Here is a 22,895-nt window from a genome sequence, read left to right as displayed (position 1 = left end):
TTTTAACTCAAATTTTAGTTTTTCATTTTCAGACATTCTTTTAAAGACTTCTGTTTCTTGTAAATACAATGTGACTTTTTGTCTGCGAAAACTGACTTTACTTAACTCTAAAAGACCTGCTCTAAGGCATTTTATAAACTCATTTCCTCTACTGCTTTATTATCAATTAAATTTGCAGTTGATGAGATTAAAAGTTACAGATTTATTAACTATAGTGTACAGCCATGTTTTTTTTCCCCATTCTGCTGTCACAGAATATTGGCAAAAACATGAATATCAAATGAACAAATAAGCCTTGTTTTAATCTGTAGGATGGACTTGAGACAAAAGAAATGTCACCACAAAGAACTGTTTCATTTCATACAGCGGGAGGAGCAAACATGCCCTTTTGAAAGTGGCTGAGAGTCCTCTTCCATCTGCTTCAATCAAAAGTATCACCTCTGCAGCTAAAGGCAACATCTTTAAGCCAAGTTCCCTGAGTAGACTACTCTCAATATCAAATCCATCAACCATCAAGCATTTAACCCATCCAAGTGAGCACACCACTGTGAGCAGTGGGCAGCCATGCAAGGTGCCCAGGGTTTCCCATTGCCTGACAGTGATAAGGTAATGTAACACTATCAAATATTTATATTATAAAATCACACCACATTTATGCAAAAAAGCCCACATTACTCCTGCAATCAAAGGATAACAAAATGTATTTACAGTGCACAGTAACATTCATCTTCTGTAACTGCTTGTCCTGTGAAGGAATGCAAGGGGGGCTGGAGCCTATCCCTGGACAGGTTGCCAGTCTATCACAGGGCTAACACAGAGACACAGACAACCATTCATTCATTCATCTTCTGTAAACGCTTGTTCCTGTGAAGGGTCGAGGGGGGTGCTGGAGCCTATCTCTCAGCTGTCATCGGGCGAGAGGCAGGGTACACCCTGGACAGGTTGCCAGTCTATCACAGGGCTAACACAGAGAGTCAGACAACCATTCACACTCATATTCACACCCATGGCCAATTTAGAATCTTTGGATAGTGGAAGGAAGCCGGGGTACCCGGAGAGAACCCATGCAGACACAGGGATTTGAACCATTAACCTTCTTGCTGTGAGGTATCAGTGCTAACCACCACCAGTATATAATATCTCTCCACAAAGCACCAACAGCAATTTTTGGAACATAATGGATTTGATTATTTAAGTCACTGAATGTGTTCACAAACACCTGAAAGAACTGCAACACAGCAGTTTAATTAATCCATTGTCACTTTCAATTGACAACAACTGAAACGCACTTGTCTTCTACAAAACATTACTTTAGGCTCCGAGTCTCTCCTTAAAACCTCCGTGTTACGAAAACCAGTCGTGGACCCAGTCAATGCGTGGGACAAGCAAGGGGGGGAACATATCTCGAAGAGGAAACCGAGTTAGACGGCTCACTGTACGGACGCACCACATCCGGTCCAGCTACCAAATCTGTCCGCCCCCCGTGCTTCCCGTGCTGGATTTGTTTGAATGTGGCATCTGCGCGTGATTGCGCTGAAATTAACAAAACATATAACATATTCAATAGCTGCAGGCAAGCCACGCGTTTCACGGCGGTCACACACTCAGGCTAGCCGCTGTTGTTTACTCTCTGTAGACTTTACTCTGCACACGGAACCGCGATACATGTCAAGTGAAGCCAAGAAAATCCGCACTGAAAAAAACATGACCGTTAAAAAGATCGGAACTCACAACGGAACCTTCCACTGCGACGAGGTTCTGGCCTGTTTCCTCCTCCGACAGTTACCTGAGTACGCGGTAAGTACAATAACCTGCTCAGTGTCGCTGATGGGGAGAATTTGTAGTTTATTAGACCCCTGTATACTGCTATTTAGCTCATTATAATCTGTTATTACAAGCAGCATCATTTCGAAACCCTCGATAAACTTCTTTTAGTTACGGCATGGGTTTTTAAATTTTTTTTTTTAAATTAATGAATTTATTTTGTCTCGTTGTAGTGTCATGCTAAAGCTCACCAGACGGGGGCGCTGCTGTACAAATAGACGGATCTTAGAAAGCGGAAAAGCACCTGTAGAAATCACTGTATAATCACACATTTTAGACTCAATACTATAGTAAAATGCCTTAATAGCATATTATTAACTTAATATGTTATTAATAGAATATAATAGAATATCCTTTATTGTAATTGCAGAACACAGGTTGTACAGTGCATCGAGATTTTGTTTTCACCTCTGCAAGATGCTCAGTATAAACAAAAAAAAAAACTGTAGTAAAAGCAAAATAATATAATCTAAGTCAAACTGGAATGAATGGAACTGGAACATGTTCCTACACGTCCTTTTAGTATAATATGGTGTCCATGTAAGGGTTTATTGTCTGAATAAAGTTGTTCATAGGCAGAGATATAACGTCATTTAAGAAATTCATCCATCCGACATTAGGCCGATTACATCCTCACATAATGGTATGCTGTTTGTATTGACCTGGCAAAGTTTTTGGATTGTCAGTTGAGAAACTGTTCAACTAATACAGTAAATTAAATGCCCTGGATAGATGCCCTACACAGTTTAAAGCAACTATACCATTTAATGTATGAAAGTTTTGTCAATACAAGTAATGTAAATGCAGCATTATAGAGGTCTGCACATTGCTTATAATCAGGTTAAGGAGCAGACATTAAACTTATTATTTATCTACCACAAACTACTTACACGGATCAACCACAACATTAAAACCTAATACTGAGTAGATCGCCCTCTTACTGCCAGCTTTGAATTATTGAGGCTGTGAGGGAGTTTATCACTGGAGCATTAGTAGTGGTTCCTTTGGGCCCTGTGTGTTGAGCGATCAGGCGGCAGATGCTCGATTACATTGGATTTGGGGAGTTTGGAGGCAGGGTCAACCCCTTCGTCTCAAACTGTTCCTGAACAGTTTTGTGGTGCAGTTGGGTGCGTTGTCCTGCTTGGGGAGTGCGCAATCATCGGGGGGTGTTGCTGCCATGGAAGGGTGTGCTTAGGCTTCAACAATGTTTAGGTGATTGGTACGTTTTAAAGTAACATCCATATGATTTCCAAGCAAAACACTGCAATTTAATGGTCACTTCTCTTGTCTGTGGTTTTGATGTTGTGGCTGATCGGTGTATGTGACTTTAAAATGTAATTTAAGTGGTCAAAAATTACAGATCAGTCTTTTAATTAAAGGTCAGAGGCCAGAACAGCCTACAGGTGTTTTTAGGTTCAATTAGGACTACACTCCAGTTATGAATGTGTTTGGATAAATAATATTTCTTTCCTGATAAATTATCTACAACTCTTTCTGCTTATTGCACAGGATGCTGAGATCATTCGGACGAGGGATCCGGCAAAGCTGGCAGAATGCGACCTTGTTGTAGATGTGGGTGGAGAGTTTGACCCAAAGAGGCATCGCTACGATCATCATCAGAGGTACAAATCTGGCAGTCTGTCGGGTCGATGGATTTGAACCCAGAATCTTCTTACTGCGAAGTATCGGTGCTAACCATCACACCACTGTGTCGCCCATGTTCAGTTCAGTTCAGAGATTAGTTTATTGTGAGTTGAGTCTGATAGCCTGGTGGTAGAAACTGGGTTAAAGCTTGGGTTCTCTCTTTCTGTCTTTTGGTGCGAGCAGGCAAGCTCCTGTTCCGTCCGCCAGACATAGTCTGCGTGGCTGTGGTTCCTGATGAGGCTGTGTGCCTTCCGCAGGCACCGTTTCTGATAAGGATGGATGGGAGACTGTTTCCAGTGATGTAGTGTGCTGGAACAGTTCCCGTACCATGCTGTGATGCAGCCCGTCAGCAGGCTCTCGAAGGGACACCTGTAGACGTTTTTGAGGATTCATGCCAAACTTCCTCACTCTCCTCAACATTTAGATAAAAGAAAAATTAACTGAACATTGTACAATAATGCAATGTAGCACTGTCAAGGCAATTAGATGTGCTGTGTTTATGAGTCAGCCATGTCATGTATTGGGTTTTTCTTGCTTAGTTAGTTTACTTTAATAAGGGCTTTGTCTTTTTTTTTTTTATCTTGAGATATTATCAGTAAATCTTGTCATCATCTGGGGTTCAAGGATCAGAGAGAAAATTTACATGCATCTTCTGTTCTTACACTCTTAAAGCACCCTGATTGCATGAATGATGAAGGACGAGGCTCTACGTTTTGTGTTAAATTTCCTGGCAAAGTTTCTTCCGAATGATTGCATGCACTCAAAGTCTCATCACGTTGAGTAATCAGCCCATTCCAGGTGTCTTGTCTGCTTAATGTCCTGATGATAATCAGACATAGCTTTTATGACCACAGCGATAAAGATATGCTAGGGCTCTCTTCCTGGCAGGCGGTTAGTGATAATTAGCGCTCCTTCAATTGAACGCCCCCCTGCTGCTGGTTCACGAGGCACAGAGGCTGCCACGACACCGTCAGGGGCCACAGGAGAATGTGACTGTCACTCACATGCGCGGATGGGGGCAATATGGTTGTGATGGCAGGGATGGATCTAAGTGGGTGTTCATTTCAATTGCACTCCTTTTAAAAACATCCACTGCGTACAGATGAGGTTGACAGCCCTACCAATACTTGACAGATAAAATCTAAAGTAAGAGTCTAAAATTGAGCTTCTGGAGGAGTAGTTAAAACATTTTTTGGAAATATTCTTATTGGCTTTCTTACTAACAGTAGATGATAAGATACCACTCTCATGTGTTTAATGAGGTGACCAGGTATGAGATATAACTTGTTAAGTAGTGATCTTCAGAGGTGCTGGACTCTCATATTAGAATGCATTTAGCTTCACTAGTGCGCTTCACAGTCCCTTCCAGAGCAAGAAGTAAGGCAACAGTGGAAATGAAAAACTCCCTTACAACAACAAGAAACTTTGAGGAGAACCCAGCTCATATGGGGGACCCTTTTGCCCGAGGCTGGTCGGGTACAGAGACAGAAAGGAAGCAAGTAAAAACAGAAGAGAACAGGCTATGCAGTGTGCTTGTGCACTTGGTCGTTTCTGATACAGGTGACTATATAATATGAAAATGTGATGCATGTTAAACACAGTGGAAAATTCTGCAGTTTAGTAGAAGTTAACAAATGCAAGCAGTGAACACCGAGCATCAAGGGAGGTCCCCAAACAGGAATCTAAAATGCCATGCAGACTTTGGAATAAGGAAAGCAGATTTATGATAAAAAAAAATGTTCCCTTGTATTTAAGAAAAAATAACAATTATTAACAGTGTGAGAAACTGGTGCAGACATATTTTTATGCCAGAAGTTTCTTAAGTAGAGAAGAAAATGACTTCAAGAAGTTGTAGCAAGAGAAATGTTTTGACTGACGGTAATAAAGCAAAACAGATTAAATCTGGCAGGGATTAAGACTGTGGTTGCTCACACTAGAAATAGACTCGCTGCTCAGTCTCTCAGCAAAGGAATGAAAGGGAGTAAATATATCTCTCAACTGGGAAGAACATGATCCTCGTTTTGTAGTGCCTCATTGACGCAGCTCAGTTCAAAGGGAGAAGCTGAATGCGGGACACAACAGGCAAGTTCATAAAGCAAAGCGAGGAGCGTGGGACGAAGTCCAGAAGTGCAAACTGAAGATACACCAAAAACTTGAGATTAGAAAATCAGCTGTCATCAAGAGCTACAAAGGGAAAATACCTGGAGGATTCACAGATGAACTGTCGAGGACAAAGGGCTAGACAGAGAACTGATTGATTAACCAGACACGGGTGCAACTGTTGAAGGTGGAGCACACGGTCGCAAGGGAGGGACAATAAAGACGAGAATAAAAGCAAACACTGACACACGAGGGAAGTGAGACTTTCGAAATAACACAGGAAACAACTACAGAAAAGAATAACCTGCATGAACAGAACAACACGAGCAAAACAAACAACCATGACACTCATCACCAGTGGAACTGAATAACGAAAACGCTTTATGCCATTTTGTTTGAGAACATAGTTTAAAAGTTAATCTGATTGGATTTGCATCTCTTGCAGAACTAAGGGAAATATGGTTTTTGGGCACTTCTCTTTCCACTTATATTAACTCAAATCTATAATGTGATGCAACTACAGTTCACTCAGTTAACTTGGCATTTGGGATTAAGTTTTGTTTTAAACATCGGCATATAATCTACTATAGTTTAGTTATTGCATTAAGGTCCAGCTAAACACTGATGAACTACAATATACAAACGAATAAAAAGATTTTCTAGATTACAATTCAGTAGTGATAACACTGTTTCTGCAGAACTCAGTAAAACTAAAATTCAACTGGTAGGCGTTTAACCAGCAATGGCAGGCTGTAGAACTAGATCACAGTTGGATCTAAATGAATTAAAATGCAACATTTCCCACCTGCCATCTGCCTCTCAAATGAGCACAGGAGTAAATCCAGTATGCTTTTGAGAAGAAAACTATCACATGGTCATTTCTTTTGTTGTGGTAATGCTTCTTGTATCTTGTAGAGTCATAGATATAGAACGGGACATTAGAAGACGCAGAACAAACCTTCATGCTACAAAGGTGCTGCCATCGTACTCTGGTGTAACCATGCGCTGCAGTAGTACCACAGATGATGTAAACAAGCCTCACAGCTGTCAGATTCTTTATTAATGGGACAATCAATGATTCTGACAGAACGTAAATGAAGACGAATGTACAGAGCTGTGTCACAATATCACGTTTCTGTGCCAGATTTCATAAAACAGCCCAAAACATTTAGACAGTACCCGACTGCAGCAGTGGGTCTGTTTATGTGTGTGAGCCTTCTTCAGTTTCAAGACAGGATTCTGGAGCGAACACAGACAGTTGAAACCCGTGTAATCTCATGATGTTTAAGAAAATATAAGAATAGTATGTATACTCCCTCACAGGTGTGTGCATATCTGTTGCAATTTTGATATCCACCAATGGTGTAAAATAAATAATAACGCTGCTTTGAACCTAAAATGTGTTTAAAACATATTGGAAAGTGACATCACACACTTTTATTGCAATTTCTATTTGGGACAGATTCACTGTATAATGTAATAAGAGTAAGGTGTTTGATCTTTTTCTCTCTCATGTAACTGCTGCAGATTCAGACACCGTTCATTGAACTACTCTGTAGTGAAACTGAATTGATATAATTACATGATATGAGATCATAGTTCCTATTTGACGTCTGTCGATGTTTCCAAATGTTTCCTTTAAAGCTCATGAAAGTCCACACTTAACTCTAATACGCCATCTCTTCCATTGTTTTGAGGATGGACTCAGTGTGATGGAGAATGACTAGCCAGTCTTTTCAAAAACTGCTTGGGTAGTATTCAGTAAGGCTGTTCTATTGGTTTAGACTAGCGATCGGCGTCAATAAGTGGTGCAGCTGGTGCAGTATGGGAATCGTAGTAGCTTTTATGTTTATTATGTCTGAACACTCACACCCCAATATTTCCAACTCTTTTTTGTATTCTTCTGTATCACTTTTGACCCGGTGCGGTAAATGCTGGGAGATGCACCCGTCTTTGATTTCACACAAACAGTCTGATGACTTTCTCTTTGCTAGGCGCATTTCTTTTCGCCATTCTCCATTCCAGTCTGTCATTTTCCTCTCTTGCATTCTCTCCCCATCTCGCGGTTATCAGCATAGAAATGCCTCGGCTTGGCCAATTAGCTCTTTAATGGCTGTGATTACCCCCCCACTTCCCTAGCATGTCACTCATTCATTTGACGGCCTGTTTTCCGCTGTGCTGCAGCCCAAGCACCCTAATTAAGCCTGAATTAAATGACCAGCAGTGGCTCGGCGCTGGAGCCCACCCAGCTCAGCACGTGTTTGTGGAGAGGCCTCCAGTGGCTCAGCGTGCTCACACTCGCAAGCACGCCTGGGTGACAATAATCATGGATGTGTTGTTATTGATGTCTGATACACATGCAGTAATGGACTTTGTAGATGTATAGCTTGGTGCAGCATTTTATTGAAGAGATCGGTTATTGGAAAAAATGTAAATTATCTGTTTATGAGCAGAAAACCTATGTGTAACAGCCCAGGCTCACTGCAATGTCTTTTTTGATTAAAAAGCAATTAAATGATCACGGACAATTAGTACCTATAATTACTATATAAATGATTTATTATTCTTATTAGTGCTTTATAAATTGTTAACAATGACGGCCAAATAAATCTGATTGCAAGATACGATCTCTAGAGCTGCAAGAAAATATTTACTGATCTAATAGTGGAATAATAGTGAAATTAAAGTAATCGGGGCCAGAAAATTATGCAATTTGCTTCTTTCCTTGTCACACATAAAAAGACATTTGAAATTGACCAGTTTTTTTTGTTTAACTATACTATTAAGCGATTGATTGAAACCGTACAATATGAATTAATGATTAAAAGAAAGAATTCCAGCTCTAACCTATTTTAATTCTTACGACCCTTTTACGTGTTTTAAATGTCTTTCATGATCTTTCCCCATCTTCCTGTACAGTGTTAGTTTTAAAAGGACCTTTTCTTCCTTTTATAATCCGGATTATAACAGATTGTCTTTCTTCTATTCAGGAGTTTTTCAGAGACCTTCCACAGCCTGTGTCCAGAGAAGCAATGGGTGACCAAGCTCAGCTCAGCCGGCCTGGTCTACCTCCACTTTGGCCGGCGGGTGGTGGCTCAGCTGACGCAACTCAAGGAGGATGACAAGCAGCTGGAGGTGCTCTATGACAAGGTGAGAGAATAAAGATGACAGATTTATAGCAGGCAAAGATTACCACTGATTGTTTTAATCACAAAACAAACACTCCTTTGAAATTTTTCCACTGGCCTGCATCAGCTGGTAAACTGAACCCAAAGGCTTTTATCTTTGTTGCTAATTAAGTTAAAAGGATGTAGTCCTAGAAACAATCATAAATCTATCTTCACTACTAAAACTGTGTTTGTATTGTTTCAAAACTGAAACCATGCAGGTTTTGTCTAAAAGAAAGCTTAACATTTAGCTTTTGCCGTTTTGTCTTCAGTTGCAGCATTGACCATAGGACCAAGTTCCTCTGTCAGATTCAAACCAAGTCTCCATTTAATGCACGTTTTGACGGGCAGTCACATTAAGCTGGCTAAATCTTGTGCCACCGTAAATATTAGCACTATTAACTCCTATTATCATTGGCCTTTTGATGTGTGAGTTTGTTTAAAGCCCAGAGTTTAGTTTAGTCCCTTTACTTACCGCTTGGTCTTTATATATTTTAGAGTGTTGCGTGCCTTGTCCTCGGCCAGTTCAGACTCACTGAACCTCTCTTTTTTTCGCCCCAAAGCCTAGTTTGACTTGTAAGCCACTTGCAAAATGTCAAGTGTTTGGTGAATGACCTTTAAATGTAGAGAGGAGTTTACTTTTCCTCGATAAATAGCACTTCCTTGCAGTTTACGAGTGAACTGAAAAGAAAAAAAAAGATCAGTTCAGTAACTGCCCACACACTGTGACCAAATGGGTTTTGATCGTGATTTGATAATCCCGCTCCATTTATCTCTCCGGAAATCCCTGTTTAATATGCCGGCTTTATGCTTGCAATTGGTGTAAATGTTAAACGGTTGATTCTAGCGCTGTTGCAGTTTCCTGACCTCTGCTGTCACATGTCGTTCTGAATTGCTCGCAGGTGTACGAGAACTTTGTGGAGGCGGTGGATGCTATAGACAATGGCATCTCACAGTATGATGGGGAGGCCCGCTACACCATCTCCTCCACGCTGAGCTCACGTGTCGGCTACCTGAATCCACGCTGGAACAGCAAGAGTCAGGATACTGAGGTGAGGGCATGTGTGCGTATGCATTTGCGTGTGTGAGAGAGAAAGAGAGAACAGATGCGTCCGCAGATAACCCGTAATATACATGGTTCTGTGACGGTGCTACAAGAAAACGGTTGGTGTTTGAACTGTCAAATTGTGCACTTTTCTTAGGTTGGCTTGGACATTTTTATTCGGTTAACATTGAAGTTACAATAGTAATTAAATTATTTTTGAACAAGTAGTGGCAAAGGTTAACATTAGAAATGGAAATGTGCAGTTTAGCAGCATCAGAGGGCTTAACTAACACATTATAAGGAGGTGTGAGGAAATTTGTGGCCAAACAAATACACACAACACCGTTGTTTTGGGTTACTCTGAACACAGTAAATACCAAGAATTTCCTGAGTATGAGTCAATGTGATAAAGTGGATCCCTCTTGAGTGATTTGTTTCATAACCATTCAAGTCTGTCTGCCTGAATCATTGGTAGCACTTAACTGTGGCACAGAGGTCTCTGGATGAATATGTGTTTTATCAATGCTTGGATTTTTACTTTAGCACTCTAGGACCGTCCAACTGATGCTGTATGTCAAATGCTAAAGTACAGTAAACACATGTAGTCATGCAAATGTGTTCAAATGAAGGTAGTGAAGCCACATTTCGTCCCTGGCATCCAAACTATTCCCATGATGTGAACGAACAGCATTTATTTCTTTTCTGTGCCCCACTCAGACCAGATTAAATGCTCAACACCCAGGGAGGCTATTTTTTTATATTTTGTGAATTTACAAGACGCATTGTATCCAAGAGATAACAGCCTAACAATCAATCATTTTTCACACCAATTAAAGTTTAGTGGGTTTTCCTAGTTACTTAATTCTTGCCTGAGCAGATGTCTTCAAATCACATTTTATATCCGAATCAGTAGACCAAGTGTGGGCCCAAATCTGAGTTGATGGAACATATTTGCCTGTAAAATTACTCAGTAAATCAATTTACTGATTCACAAAACAGCTGCATTTAATAATTAATTAGTTTTTAATGTTTTCTTCTACAGACAAACACAAAAACAGTAATCTCTGCACAAAATAGATAAACAAAATGATAAAATGCAATTTCATATATATATATATAAATAAATAAATAAAACTGATGATGTAAAAAACCTTTCAGGTTGATGAATAACCTGTCGCCTTGGCCCCTTTTTGTGTTTACCACCTGGGTATTTAATGGAAAGCAGTTCCACAGTTTGGCTTTCACATAATCACTAGCAATGATTGACCTGTAGTGAAACTAAAATACAAAATAGCTTAAGAGTGTTGTGGTAAACATGACGGGTGCAATCATTGTCTGGAAACAACAGAACCTCAGAAATGGCCTAGCGTGACGTTTCTGCCTCTCATTAGTGCAGGATGGGAATGCCTGCCGGAGAACAGCACCTGTCCTCTGCAGACTCTCATGAGATACCTGCAGCCTAGGTTTGCATATGTGTTGACTACGCTAACAATTTTTTTCCCATCATAGAGGCTCCCCAGGGACACGCTGGCCTATTTGTTTGTGTTTTTTTTTTTTTTTCCCCACATTCCAGCTTACATGATTATAATACTTGTCCCGGCACTTTCCTCCAATTTTCCGACTAACTGACACTGCAGGCAAGCCAGCTCTGAGAGACGGGAGAGATTTGAATTGAATAAGGTTTGGTAGACAACTTCACGATGGAGTGACACGGTGAACTCTCAACAGTGGCTGTTTGTGATAATTGAAAAACATAATGGATTTTCATCTCCTCCGTCCATGGCTGTTAAAACTCGGGGCCGCTGCGAACCCTCTCAGTCAGGTGCATACTGATTAGACTTCTGCATGACCAACTGTGTGTGTCTATTTTTGTGTATAATGATCACTTAGGTTTTCTGACACTCAGGAAGGGTAAAGTTGGCTGGGGTTGTGCGTGTAGACGAGACAACCCCCATTTTAAATGTTGCACAGTCCCAAAGTATTTGACATCAGGCGGTATTGGAATCCAGAGATGGTATAGTTGTGAGAGAATGAATGATCAAAAGATTTTTAACCAAGAGCAGGTTGGCAAAGCTTTTTTTCTTTCTCATCTAAAGTCTAGTAAAAACACTTAAGAATATGATGCAATTTTATTTTCACTTTCTCTTACCCTGTTAGACTTCAATGTGTATTTACGTATGTGTTTGCGTTTTATCTCTAGGAGGGTTTCAAGAAAGCTCTGAAGATGGTTGGGGAGGAGTTCCTGGAACAAGTGAATTTCTACAAGTCAGCCTGGTTGCCGGCTCGTGAGCTCGTGGAGGAAGCCATTAAAAAGAGGCATCAGGTACAGGGCTGTGTGCAGTTTGACATGTTTCGCGTTTTACTGTCTATGTGCCAAAAACATCAGAACGCTGGCTTTCTTGTAAATAATACCGTTTGCTGCTCCTGGTGATCTGGCAGACAGGTGGTGAATGGTGGTTTGTAGAATGACGAGGGTGTGTTTTTGTTTTTCTTTTAGTTTTAGACAGTTATTTCTGTATTTGGCACCGACTCTTCCTGCCTTTTCTGTATTGATTTTCTGTCACAGCTCTCAAATCAGGGAGGAGTCCCGTGTCTTTTCCATTTTTGCAAATGTTTTTCCCTCCTGTATTGAATTTCAGTGCCAAGTTCAGTTTACAATCAATCAGTCCCAAAAAAACACACAGTATACTAATACATATAACGATGCCGTTATTAGACATTTTAATTATTTAAAACAATTATTTTATTCGTCTTTTTTATCTTTTGTTACTAATGCATTTATAATTGCAGAATTTTTTTTTAAATCATTGCTGCTCTGTATCCACACGCAATTTCCTGTTTTCCATCTCATTCATTTCCAGGTAGACCCCAGTGGAGAGGTGGTGGTGTTCCCCCTAAGTGGGTGTCCCTGGAAGGAGCATTTGTTTGAGCTGGAGAAGGAGCTCCAGGTAGAGACGCCCATCAAGTTTGTCCTCTACCAAGACCAGGAAGAAAACTGGAGGATCCAGTGTGTCCCTGCTGGGCTCAACACCTTCCAGAACAGGTACTTTTTTTTTTATTATTGTTTTTACAACTGCACCTTAATCCAAAGTCTGTTTTTAGTGAGGACAAGAAAACTTAACTCAATAATCTGCACTTTGTAGTCAGTACTTTCATTCATTCATATACATTTTCTGTGTACTGACTGAAAATATTATTTTAAGATTGAGGCCTTTAAGCATGATCTATGACATTCAACATTCATGTGTCTGATGTGGAAACACTAAAGTATGAGATAGGAATATAACTATATTCTGGGATTTTATTTATAAGGGAAGAGTAGTGGCATGTTATTATTATTATTATTATGTTATTATTTTCTGTAAAACTGTGCGAGACACAGATTAGAGTTTTTAATGAATTAAGACATGTGGATGGGATCTTTTAAAGGTCATTCAAATGCTATTTCTGCTTCGTGACACACAGCTTGTGATCGTAGGTGCAGAGGGAACACCTTGCATGAATTACCTTGGCAGAAATCAAGCGTGCATCACTCGCGCAGGTGTTGTGAGATTGAGTCACACACAAAATATGTTCCCAGACCCATTTGTGGGAAACTTGGAGATGGTCACAGAGCTACAGAGTTTTCCATGTGTTGAATTGAGTTGCGCTCTAGTAACAGAGACGACCCACGGTGAATGATTTAACTTTCGTGCTTATTGGACCGTCTGACAACTGCTCATGGAGGGCCGACGCGTTATCTGTTGAGAGCGATGCTTCGACAACGATAGTAATATTTGTTTGTAGGATGAAGAAGACTTTACTTCCGGCAGAGGTGTTGTTTTCACATTGCTCTCTAAGGAGATAAAAAGATGTAAACACACCCACATCTCAACAGAGCCACCTGAGTCTTATTTTCCATTCACACCCTTCGCACTCAGGTGTCTTCCTAATGTTAATTAAACACTGTGCTTCAAATAAAGCCAGCTGATGGATATACAATACATGCTGTTTTGCCATGTCGAGAGATGCTTTTATTTCCAGCATACTGCAGGAGTATGAATATTAATGAACGTAAGATTCAGTCCCTTTGATTAAAAGACACATAGTCCACTCACATCCTCCTCATAATATGAATAGGATTTAGGCCAGGGAAAAAAAAATAGTTTGTTTATAGTCTTGTTTAGTCTTTAAATGACAGCACTGAACTAATTCGAATTTTGATGTGCAAATGTGCTTATGCTGAACAAAATAATTATTTATATTGCCGAAGGAGGGTCAATTATCAGCGCTCAGCTTGAATGCCATTCTCTGAAGAGTGAAAACAAAGCAGCAATGTCAATGTAGCTGTCGAGTCTGATCATTTTTGCAGCCGAACCAAGTCAAGCTTCAAATTTACACAAGCTCCCTTAGATTATTTTTGGTTTAAGGTCAATTTATGCCTGATTCATCGCTTCCATAGCTCGAAAGCCAACACAACTTCCCTTGCCCGCAAAAGTTTGTGCGTCAGAAAGTATGTCTGAGGTCGCTCCGTTGGGAAATGATTATGCAACAGCAAAGGTCTGCCGGGCCAACCAAATCTTTTGGTCTTTATGTGGTGATGGGCAGAAAAGTAACATCATATGAGAGCAGTGGAGTTGAATTTATTTACAATAAAATGCCCTACTTTCTTGTAGGACTATCCAGTAACGTGCAGAAGTATTTTTTTTTTTCATCTGTATTGGTTGAAATGTGCCCGGTAATGAATTCAAATGACATGTTACCAGACTCATATACTGAAAATAATTTGATATATTAATCGGTTTGATTTGTTAGCATGCTAACATGCTAAAAACACAAACTACAGCTGAGGCTAATATTAGCCTCAACTGTTACACAACTAAAAGACACTCTGAATTGTTCCCTACACATACATGTCTTACCTCTCCTTGTCTTTTATGTCAGTCCCTGCTGCTGCCGTTGTTGTAGGACATTTCTACATGTTTTAGCAATAATGAGGTTTTGAACCCTAAAGCCAGGCACTCAAATGATGAAAGTGCCTCATCCATGTTCATGAAACCATATTAGTATTCTCGCCCTGTCATCACTGTCATAATGACAGTGATGACGGCACAAAGAGCCTCTGTATGAACCGGCTGTGTTCCTTATCCCTGGAGGGGAATTGTTTATCCAAAGAGCCTCTTTCGGTCTGGCCAGCAATGCTGTTCTAATAATGTCGTCAGCAAACCCAGTGGAGTTCTGTAGGTGTGGTGCGTTTGTTTTATTACTTTCCTAAATCCCAGAATGTAGCACACTTCATCAAGTTGCGGTCAATGAAAACGTCTTCCAGGATCCTTTGGACCCTTTCTAGCTGTCAAAGTGTCACATTTAACATGTGTAATCACACAGACCTGTTAATTTTGATCTTTACTTTTAAAACATTAACTACAGAAAAACTTTACAGCATTGATGTTGCCGCCGTGGATTGGTCACGTCAGCTCTAGTGACTGAGCATTGATAGTGATTTTTGATTTTCACAGCTGTAAACATGAACAGTATCGCCGGGGGATACTTTCTGATGTCAGTTGCTTCTTTGATCTTGTGTCCCAGGTTGCAAAAATAAAAATAAATAAAATTAATCTCAGACACACAAACCTTTCTTTATCACATCTTATATCTTTACAGGCACAGACACACTGAAACAACATCAAAGAACCGGCGGCAACAAATATGTACTGTTGCCTTGACTCATGTGAAGTGTGTCTGGGCCAGAAAGTTGCACTTGAATGCACCTGGAATACTAAAACCAACTAGCACATACGTTCTGCACCTTAGTGAGAATGAATAGCCTCATACAGCAAGTGGCAGTAGTCTGTGTTTATCATTATAAAATAAAAACCAGCTGGTTTGTCTTCATTGTCTGCATAGTAATGTCCAGATGAGACGAAGATGAAAAATGAGAAGCGCCTTCTACGTGACCCCTCTGTAAGATTTGTTGTTTGCTTCGTTTCTTGTACTTTGGATTGCTAAGCTCAAAAGCCAGCATGGTCTCTCTCGCTAATAAGCCACCTGTTCAACATCTTAAACTGGCCGGAAGCCAATGGTCCAACAACTTGTGTCAGCACACACAACAAAAGCTGGCTGATCACGGACGGGGCTGTATCACACCCCTGTCGGCTTCACAATTTTAGGCAGATTATATCAACTGTTAATTAACAATTATTCTGTGATGACTAAAATGAAAAAGTTCATCTTCTTTCTTGGCTTATTATTGCTTGTAAATGTCTTAAAGGAAGCCTGATAAGATCCAATGGTATTGACTATGATTTAATGAGGAGATCTGATTGAAATGCAGATTTGTAAAAAAGAAAGAAGGTAATACTGTGAAGAGGGAAAAATCTTTAGTGTTGCTTATACTCCGATCAGCTATTACATTAAAACCACTGACAGGAGAAGTAAATAACATTGACCATCTTGTGACAATTCAGTGTTCTGCTGGGAAACTTTTGGACCTGGCATTCATGTGGATGTTACTTAGACATGTACCACCCACCTACACCAGACCAGACACCCCCACCCCATAGCAATGACATCCCTTGATGGCAGCAGTCATCCCCAGCAGGATTCAGCCTGACATCCCTAGATCCCAAACTGATCAAGTATCAGTGGGATGAACTGGAACAACAACAACACTAACAACTTCCTGACACCACAGGACACCCTCAGAAGGTCCATGTCCATTCTCTGATGAGTCACTGTTTTGGAGGCACAAGGGAGACCTACACAATATTAGACAGGTAGTCATAATGTTACACCTCATCAAGTTGGTGAGGCTGATTTCTGGTTTTACAGGGTTCTGGTTAGCTGTATGACTGAATCATAGCGATATGCGATTTGAAGTAATTTGTCCCCATTGCCACTGTTCTCTCACTCATGTCATTAAAACAGTTAAAAATACATTTTGTATGTAATACGTTCACAAGTAGCCCTGAGTCACAAATTGGCCTTTACACAAAATTAAGTTGAATCCTACTTTACTCCCCGACATCTTCAGTCTTCAGATTTCTTCCCTTGGAGCAAACGTTAAGCTTTTAGTCACATTTCTGTTGTGGGAGAGTAATTATTATTGTGCCTTCACTTATTCACCCCACCTCCTTCTGGATGACTCTAGGGAGCAGGTTTCATAAGCCTAATGCAGAGTCATGCGGAAGAGAAGCCTAATAGGAAATTTAATCGCTTATTAAAAGACTGCATCTTCAACAAATTTTATTTATTTATTTATTTTTACATCTCTCAGAAGCTATTATAACATTTATTACATAATCTCCGCTGGAGGTGTTTTCTGTTGGTAGAAATCCTCATGATCAGATGTAATCTTTTCTGAAATGTGAATCAAATTAAATCCTTAAAAATTAGCCTAATGTCTAACTGAAACTTAATACGTCTCAGATAAAGCAATAGGCGAGTGAAGCTGGTAACTGTGAGATACAATTACACAGTCTGCCGCTGACAATAAAGGCATACTTCTAAAGAGGGTATTATACAGTGTAAATACGTGGAATCACTGCCGCTGAATCAAATGCTGGCTATAAATGGTATCAATAATAACAGAAGTACATACACAGTATTTTTTCTACTTTGCACATGAGGCATTGGTTGGATGTCTTTCTGCTCCTGAAAATAACACCCTCCTATGGTCTCACGAGTTCTAATGGGTTTTCGTTTTACAATACAAACTTTTGCAACTCCACCAATTTTAGTTCCCCTCTAAAAGGAAACCTTGCTGACCCACCTTTTAGTTTGAGAACTCCTTGCTGGTGTTTAAGTCTGAGCAGGCAGAAATAGAGTCTTTTTTTTTTTTTTTTTTTTGAAATGATGACGCTGAAGCTTTTTTTTCCCCCCCATCCCTCCTGGAACTTATTATTTGCGTTATGACGACTTCCAATGCTTTGCCACAGCCAAGGCCGCCTTGTACTCATGTGCTACTTTCCATAGCAGCTCCACCTCGTCGTCTATCCTCCTCCATAGTATTTATACAACTAAGCAACCGATCCTGAGCTTCCTGTGTACACGGTCCATTTTCAGGGATGTTGTTATTGCCTGAGATTATTCTTGAAAACACAGAAACACTTGTCAGGATGAAGATTTTTGTTGCTTGAAGTCTCTGCAGATGGTCTCTGTCATTGATGGTCTAGCCCAGCTGACCACCATGTTCTTTAAATGTCTTATTAGCTCTGACATTATGTGGCCCGGTGCTTTTATTCTGGGTCTCATTATTGATACGCCGTGTTGCTTGAGAGCAGTCGGGGACCTCCTGAACACCTCATGCCTACAGACATGGGAAGAGGGCAGGAACAGCTTTTTGATTCTCTCATGACCTGACCAGTGGGTGCTCTGTTACATACCTTCCATTTTCACCTCTTTCCACGAGTTCCTCTTTCTCTTTATATGTCATTAGTGGGTTTTTTTTTTTTTTGCCCTATGTCCCTCTCTCTTTTGTAGAGTATTTCTGCCTGTTTCACCCCCTTTCTGTTTCATTACCTTTTTCCTGTCTTGTTCTCTTCCCATGAATCCTATTTCTTCCCCATCCGCCCTCTTCCCTATCTCGGCGTTTCACCTTTCACACCTACCCCCCCGCCTCATCCCTCCTGTTGACTTTTTTTTTTTTTTTTTTTTTCCACTCGGCTGCAGAATCTCATCAGGGGGCCGCTCTTTCAACTAAAAGGACAGGCACCTGTTTATGGTGGCGGAGCACTTCAAAGATTCAATTTAATGCAAACATGCTGGTTGGTGTGGAGCTACATGGGAACAATGGCTTGTTGGAGGGATAAAAAAACATGGCTCCAGATGGCTCTTTCTCTGGGTGGCCTGCTTCCTCTCAGTAGGCTTGTGCCGACTCTGCGAAAGGGGTGTTGTTATCACCCGTGTCCCTGCTACTGCACCTGGGGGAAAAAAAGGTCTATTTTTATCAGCATCACATTGCTAAGGAAATGTGAGCCGGCAGAATGAAGAGGGGAGTGGAAGCAGTCCTTCCTTAGAGATGCGCTATATAGAATAGTACTGTAGGTGGACAGCAGCATGAGCTGAACCAGAAACATTCACCTATTTCAGGGAAAACGCACCGACTGCTGTCACTGTTAATCTACTGTACTCTTGTATCACGGCTGCAGCTGCTGATCATTTTCTAATTATTATCTTTTATCTCCTCTGTCTCTTTCTTCATCTGATTATTATTTTTGATTAATAGTTTATCCAATAAAAAGTTATAAAATAGAAACTGATTCCTCAACAATCACCTGTCTGTCACCAGGTGACATATTCAAGTGTCCAACAAATAATCCAAAAGCTTTTAACTATCACGTGAGTAGGAACAACAGCAGCAAATCTTTGCAACTGGAGAATGTTAGACAACTTTTCTTGAACAATAATGGAAATAATTTGTCCATCTAATCCACCAAACTGATGGTTTCAGGCCTGACATCATAGATTTAAGGAGGATTAACAGCTGTCTTGTTTGTGAGAAGTGGGGGGGTGGGGTGGGGGGGGAGAAATGTGTTGAGGAAATGAAAATAATTCCATGTAATTTTCCCTTCAAAAGTGAGAAAATTATGCATGTTCTCCCCCCCTTTTTCCCAGCTTTTCCCTCTTGTGATATCAGTTGGCTGAATTACCAGTATGGCCCGTGTTGAAAGGAGAAAATGTGTGAAAAATCTGTGGCTCAGAAATGGTGTCCCTGACTCAGGGTGCAGGAGGATTCAGCACCTCTGCATATAAGTGGCTCTAGTTATCCTCTGATCACAGGGTTCAAGCCCTGTATAACTTCAGTAAATATGGTTTTGGGTCCTAAAGCTACTCTAAAGGAAGATATTTATTTTTTCTAATGAATTATTAATTCCCAGCGTTTGTCCCACTTAAGCTCTCAAAGGGGGTCTCCTCCCATGAGATGCTAATTTGCTGATTGTGGTCTTATTTTTAGACTGGTCATCGAGTGAACGAAAGCTTCCTGGCCTGTCATAACAGCAGTCATCCCCCTCCTACTCCTTCCCTCATTATCGGCCCTGTTGACCTTTCCTCCGAGCTCGTTTTCCAGCCATGCTGTGGAGCTATCGATTGGCTGATTCTTTAACGGGGATTAGAGGTTTGCCATGCTTTCCTCCCCAGGTTGGCCTCTGGCAGCCTTAATAGGGATAAGACTGTGTAGACTTGGGATAATTGCCTAGAGACTAATCACAAGTTTCATGCAAATCATTTGACATTGTGGGTCCCTTTTCCACGGTCGCTGATGGTTTTTCTGTGCCACCAGGATGCTATAGATAATGGTAGTTAATATTCAGAGGCAGATTTCAGAGAATTAGACCCTATACGGTTTGAACAAACCGAAACTGCGGCTGTCTTTGATAACTGGGCCACTTTGTTTCTGACAAGTTCATCTGTACGCTCCTGTAATTCACCAAGCATGTGGCGAAGAGAAAGATGGGGCAGAATGACATTTTGATGAAATCTGGAGCTTTTAGTGAATTTAAGTAGTTCGAAAGGCATTTAAAGTCTATTTCAGAAGCAGTCAAAGGGTGAGAGGTGAGCGATGACGTGCTGAATCGGAATTAAACCAGAATGAAACGAGTATAACAATACTAGAAGATAACGAAGATAATAACTCCTTCAAGGGAAAATTGACACACATGTCCATGCACTCAAGATAGATGGTAATGTACTTTGAACGATCTGTCTCGTTGCAGACAGACATGTATGCTACATGCAGTAGGGGGTAAATGAGCTTCTTTGCATTTTTATGAATTTTCAGCCTCTCGCCGCTTCCTCCGGAGACTCTGTGTCGAGGTCACATCGCAGACCCTCGCAGAACCAATCTTTCCTCCCCTTTGTGCGATTGCCTGTTGACTCCGCTGCCACCGTATGGCTCTCCGGCCGCCGTGCAGATGTGGGATTTTCCACGTTGCTGGAGAAGAATGAAGCTGATTTTTATTGGTCTATTTGCCGGGCCTGATTGTAGCGGAGCCATATGCGAGAGTTACTCCAGTTTAGCTCTGATGGCGGCAGCTTATCTCCTGTCATTCTGACCGTGAAATCTGGAAAGAATAATCAAAGTTTTTTGTGCAAAGCCTTAGAAAGTCTTTGTGTTTTCCTGTTCATTTTCTCAATCAAACAAATGAGTCTAGGTTCTTAGACCTCAAGATGGCATCCAACAAACACCAACTAATTTAGGTCACTGTCATAGAAGACAAGAAAGAAAAGAAGCAGCTCTTTATATCCAAGAAGCTCCAGCCAGTTAATAGTCACTCATATTAACTTCTATATAGTGATGTTTTATTTAACCCTTGTATTGTCTTCCTGGAGTCTATGGGCAGTAGACCACATTTATATCAAATTATATGATATAAAAACATTTGAGATGGGTCAAATTTGACCTGGAGGACAATAGGTAGGTTACACTATTCCTGAGTCCAGAATTGTTTTTTTTTTCCCCTCATAAGAGCTGTTCTTTTGCTTGTGCAGACATGCTGCTAGTGCAGCACAGTGTGTTATGCAAAAGTAATGTGTCAACAGGAAGTGAGCAGCTGACCACATAGTGTCCATCTGTAAGCCAACTTGCCCTTCTGTGCTCCTGTCCCAGGCTGTCCCTGCCAGAAGAGTGGCGCGGTGTTCGCGATGAAGCACTGTCGGAGCTCAGCGGGATCAAGGGCTGCATCTTCGTCCATGCCGGAGGCTTTATTGGCGGGAACAAGACCCAGGAAGGAGTCCTGGAGATGGCCCGGAGGACCCTGCAGGCCGCCGCCCAGCCCCCTGCAAATGGAAGCAGCTGATCGCTTAGATAGAACAATAAACAGCACATTTTGTTATGTGGCCCCAGTGTTTAGAGAGAATAACAAGGATTAAAATGTTCCTCTGAGCATCTTGTGTTGTACATCCGAGCCGCCGCTAATGTTGTTTTGTTCTGCGGAATGGAGATGGTATGGAAATGGCAGCCAGATAACATCAGACCAATTCTTAAATACTGATATTTCAACACATTCTCCTCAGTTCTGCTGTCTACTGGTTCTCATAAATGTATGTAAACTTCAATTTCAGCGTTAACTGTTGTGTTAAATCCAGTATTAAACTGACCTCTGTTCGTAGTCCGCTTACATCTCTTGGTTTTTTTAGTCTCAGCAGCCGTAATGTGCCGCCGTCTGACCGACCAACTCCAGCATCTTCTTCAAAGCCTGTGAATACCACGGCCTTACCTTTCAAGGGTTGATTTCTATAGACACCTGGACAGTGGTTCCTTCTTTCATTTCCAGTGTGCTGACATTAACTGCAGCACTACAAAGAGATACAGAGGCTACTTCCGCTGGCCCCGAGATCAAAGCTCCAATAATGAGGCCTGATTAATTCTGAGAAATTAAATTTCCGAACGCCACAAAGAGGTGCTCCTTGTGGCAGCCAGTGTCGTGACAAGGTTACCGGCACTGAGACGAGTCGTACAGTCAATTTCCCTGTAATAAAGTCTGGGGGGGTGTGCCTTGAATATTCTCATTAATACTCCAGATATCCTTCTCCCCCGTAGCTCTACCTGTTACTCTCCTCCTTTATGACCTTCTGCTGCTCTTGCTCTACATAACGTATCGCTCTAATTTCATTGGCGCCCGTTTTATTTCCATCAGCGCTGGTGTCACTGTCCAAATGCCAGTGCATTAAAAAAAAATAAAAATAAGCCACGTGTTGTTACTTATGGCTGTTAACGTCGCCCCAGCTTCATTTCTTTTTCCTCATTTGTCATTCATTGTTCAGTTCAGTGGTGCGGACTGTTAATTCTTAAACATTTTACTTTTTTTTTTCTCTCTCTAACAGAAGCTTGTTGTGTTCAGAGTGATTCCTGCTCAGAAATTGAAATTAGATGCCTGTTAGTCTGCGAGTTTACCCACAGAATACGTAGTCATTGCAACAAAGCTTGCATTATATCATCCAATCTATATTTAGTCTCAAGTTTCAGCTGCTGAGTTATTGTTTCCCTTTTAGCTGGGAGTGCAGTGGCTATTTTTAATGGCTTTGGAAAGGTACTCTACCTCTTGCATATTCTTTTCCACACATAAGCGCACACACGCATTTTAATGTTATTACTCTGCTACTCTGTTGTGCTGGACTTGAGCCAGGGCCTCAAT

General features: G+C 41.0%; 1 protein-coding gene across 1 annotated transcript; it reads left to right on the top strand.

Moving 5' to 3' along the window:
• Positions 1-1,411: 1,411 nt before the first annotated feature.
• myg1 (myg1 exonuclease) lies at positions 1,412-21,869 on the top strand. Its single transcript, XM_084543148.1, has 7 exons — positions 1,412-1,797; positions 3,334-3,446; positions 8,559-8,718; positions 9,638-9,787; positions 11,981-12,103; positions 12,642-12,823; positions 21,368-21,869. Exons 1-7 carry the CDS (start codon positions 1,510-1,512, stop codon positions 21,555-21,557), a joined length of 1,206 nt encoding a protein of 401 aa, XP_084399274.1. The 5' UTR covers positions 1,412-1,509; the 3' UTR covers positions 21,558-21,869.
• Positions 21,870-22,895: the final 1,026 nt, after the last annotated feature.

Source organism: Chelon labrosus, assembly GCF_963514085.1.
Source record: "Chelon labrosus genome assembly, chromosome: 4".
Taxonomy (NCBI): domain Eukaryota; kingdom Metazoa; phylum Chordata; class Actinopteri; order Mugiliformes; family Mugilidae; genus Chelon; species Chelon labrosus.
The sequence above is the reverse complement of the archived record's forward strand: the minus strand, read 5'-3'. Positions and strand labels throughout refer to the sequence as shown.

Bases quoted from the DNA above. Each gene is read 5' to 3' on its own strand.
- myg1 (XM_084543148.1), top strand. From the start codon at position 1,510: ATGTGGCATCTGCGCGTGATTGCGCTGAAATTAACAAAACATATAACA. The intron at 9,788-11,980 runs GTGAGGGCATGT...TTTTATCTCTAG, and splicing joins GCAAGAGTCAGGATACTGAG to GAGGGTTTCAAGAAAGCTCT. The intron at 12,824-21,367 runs GTACTTTTTTTT...CTCCTGTCCCAG, and splicing joins CTCAACACCTTCCAGAACAG to GCTGTCCCTGCCAGAAGAGT.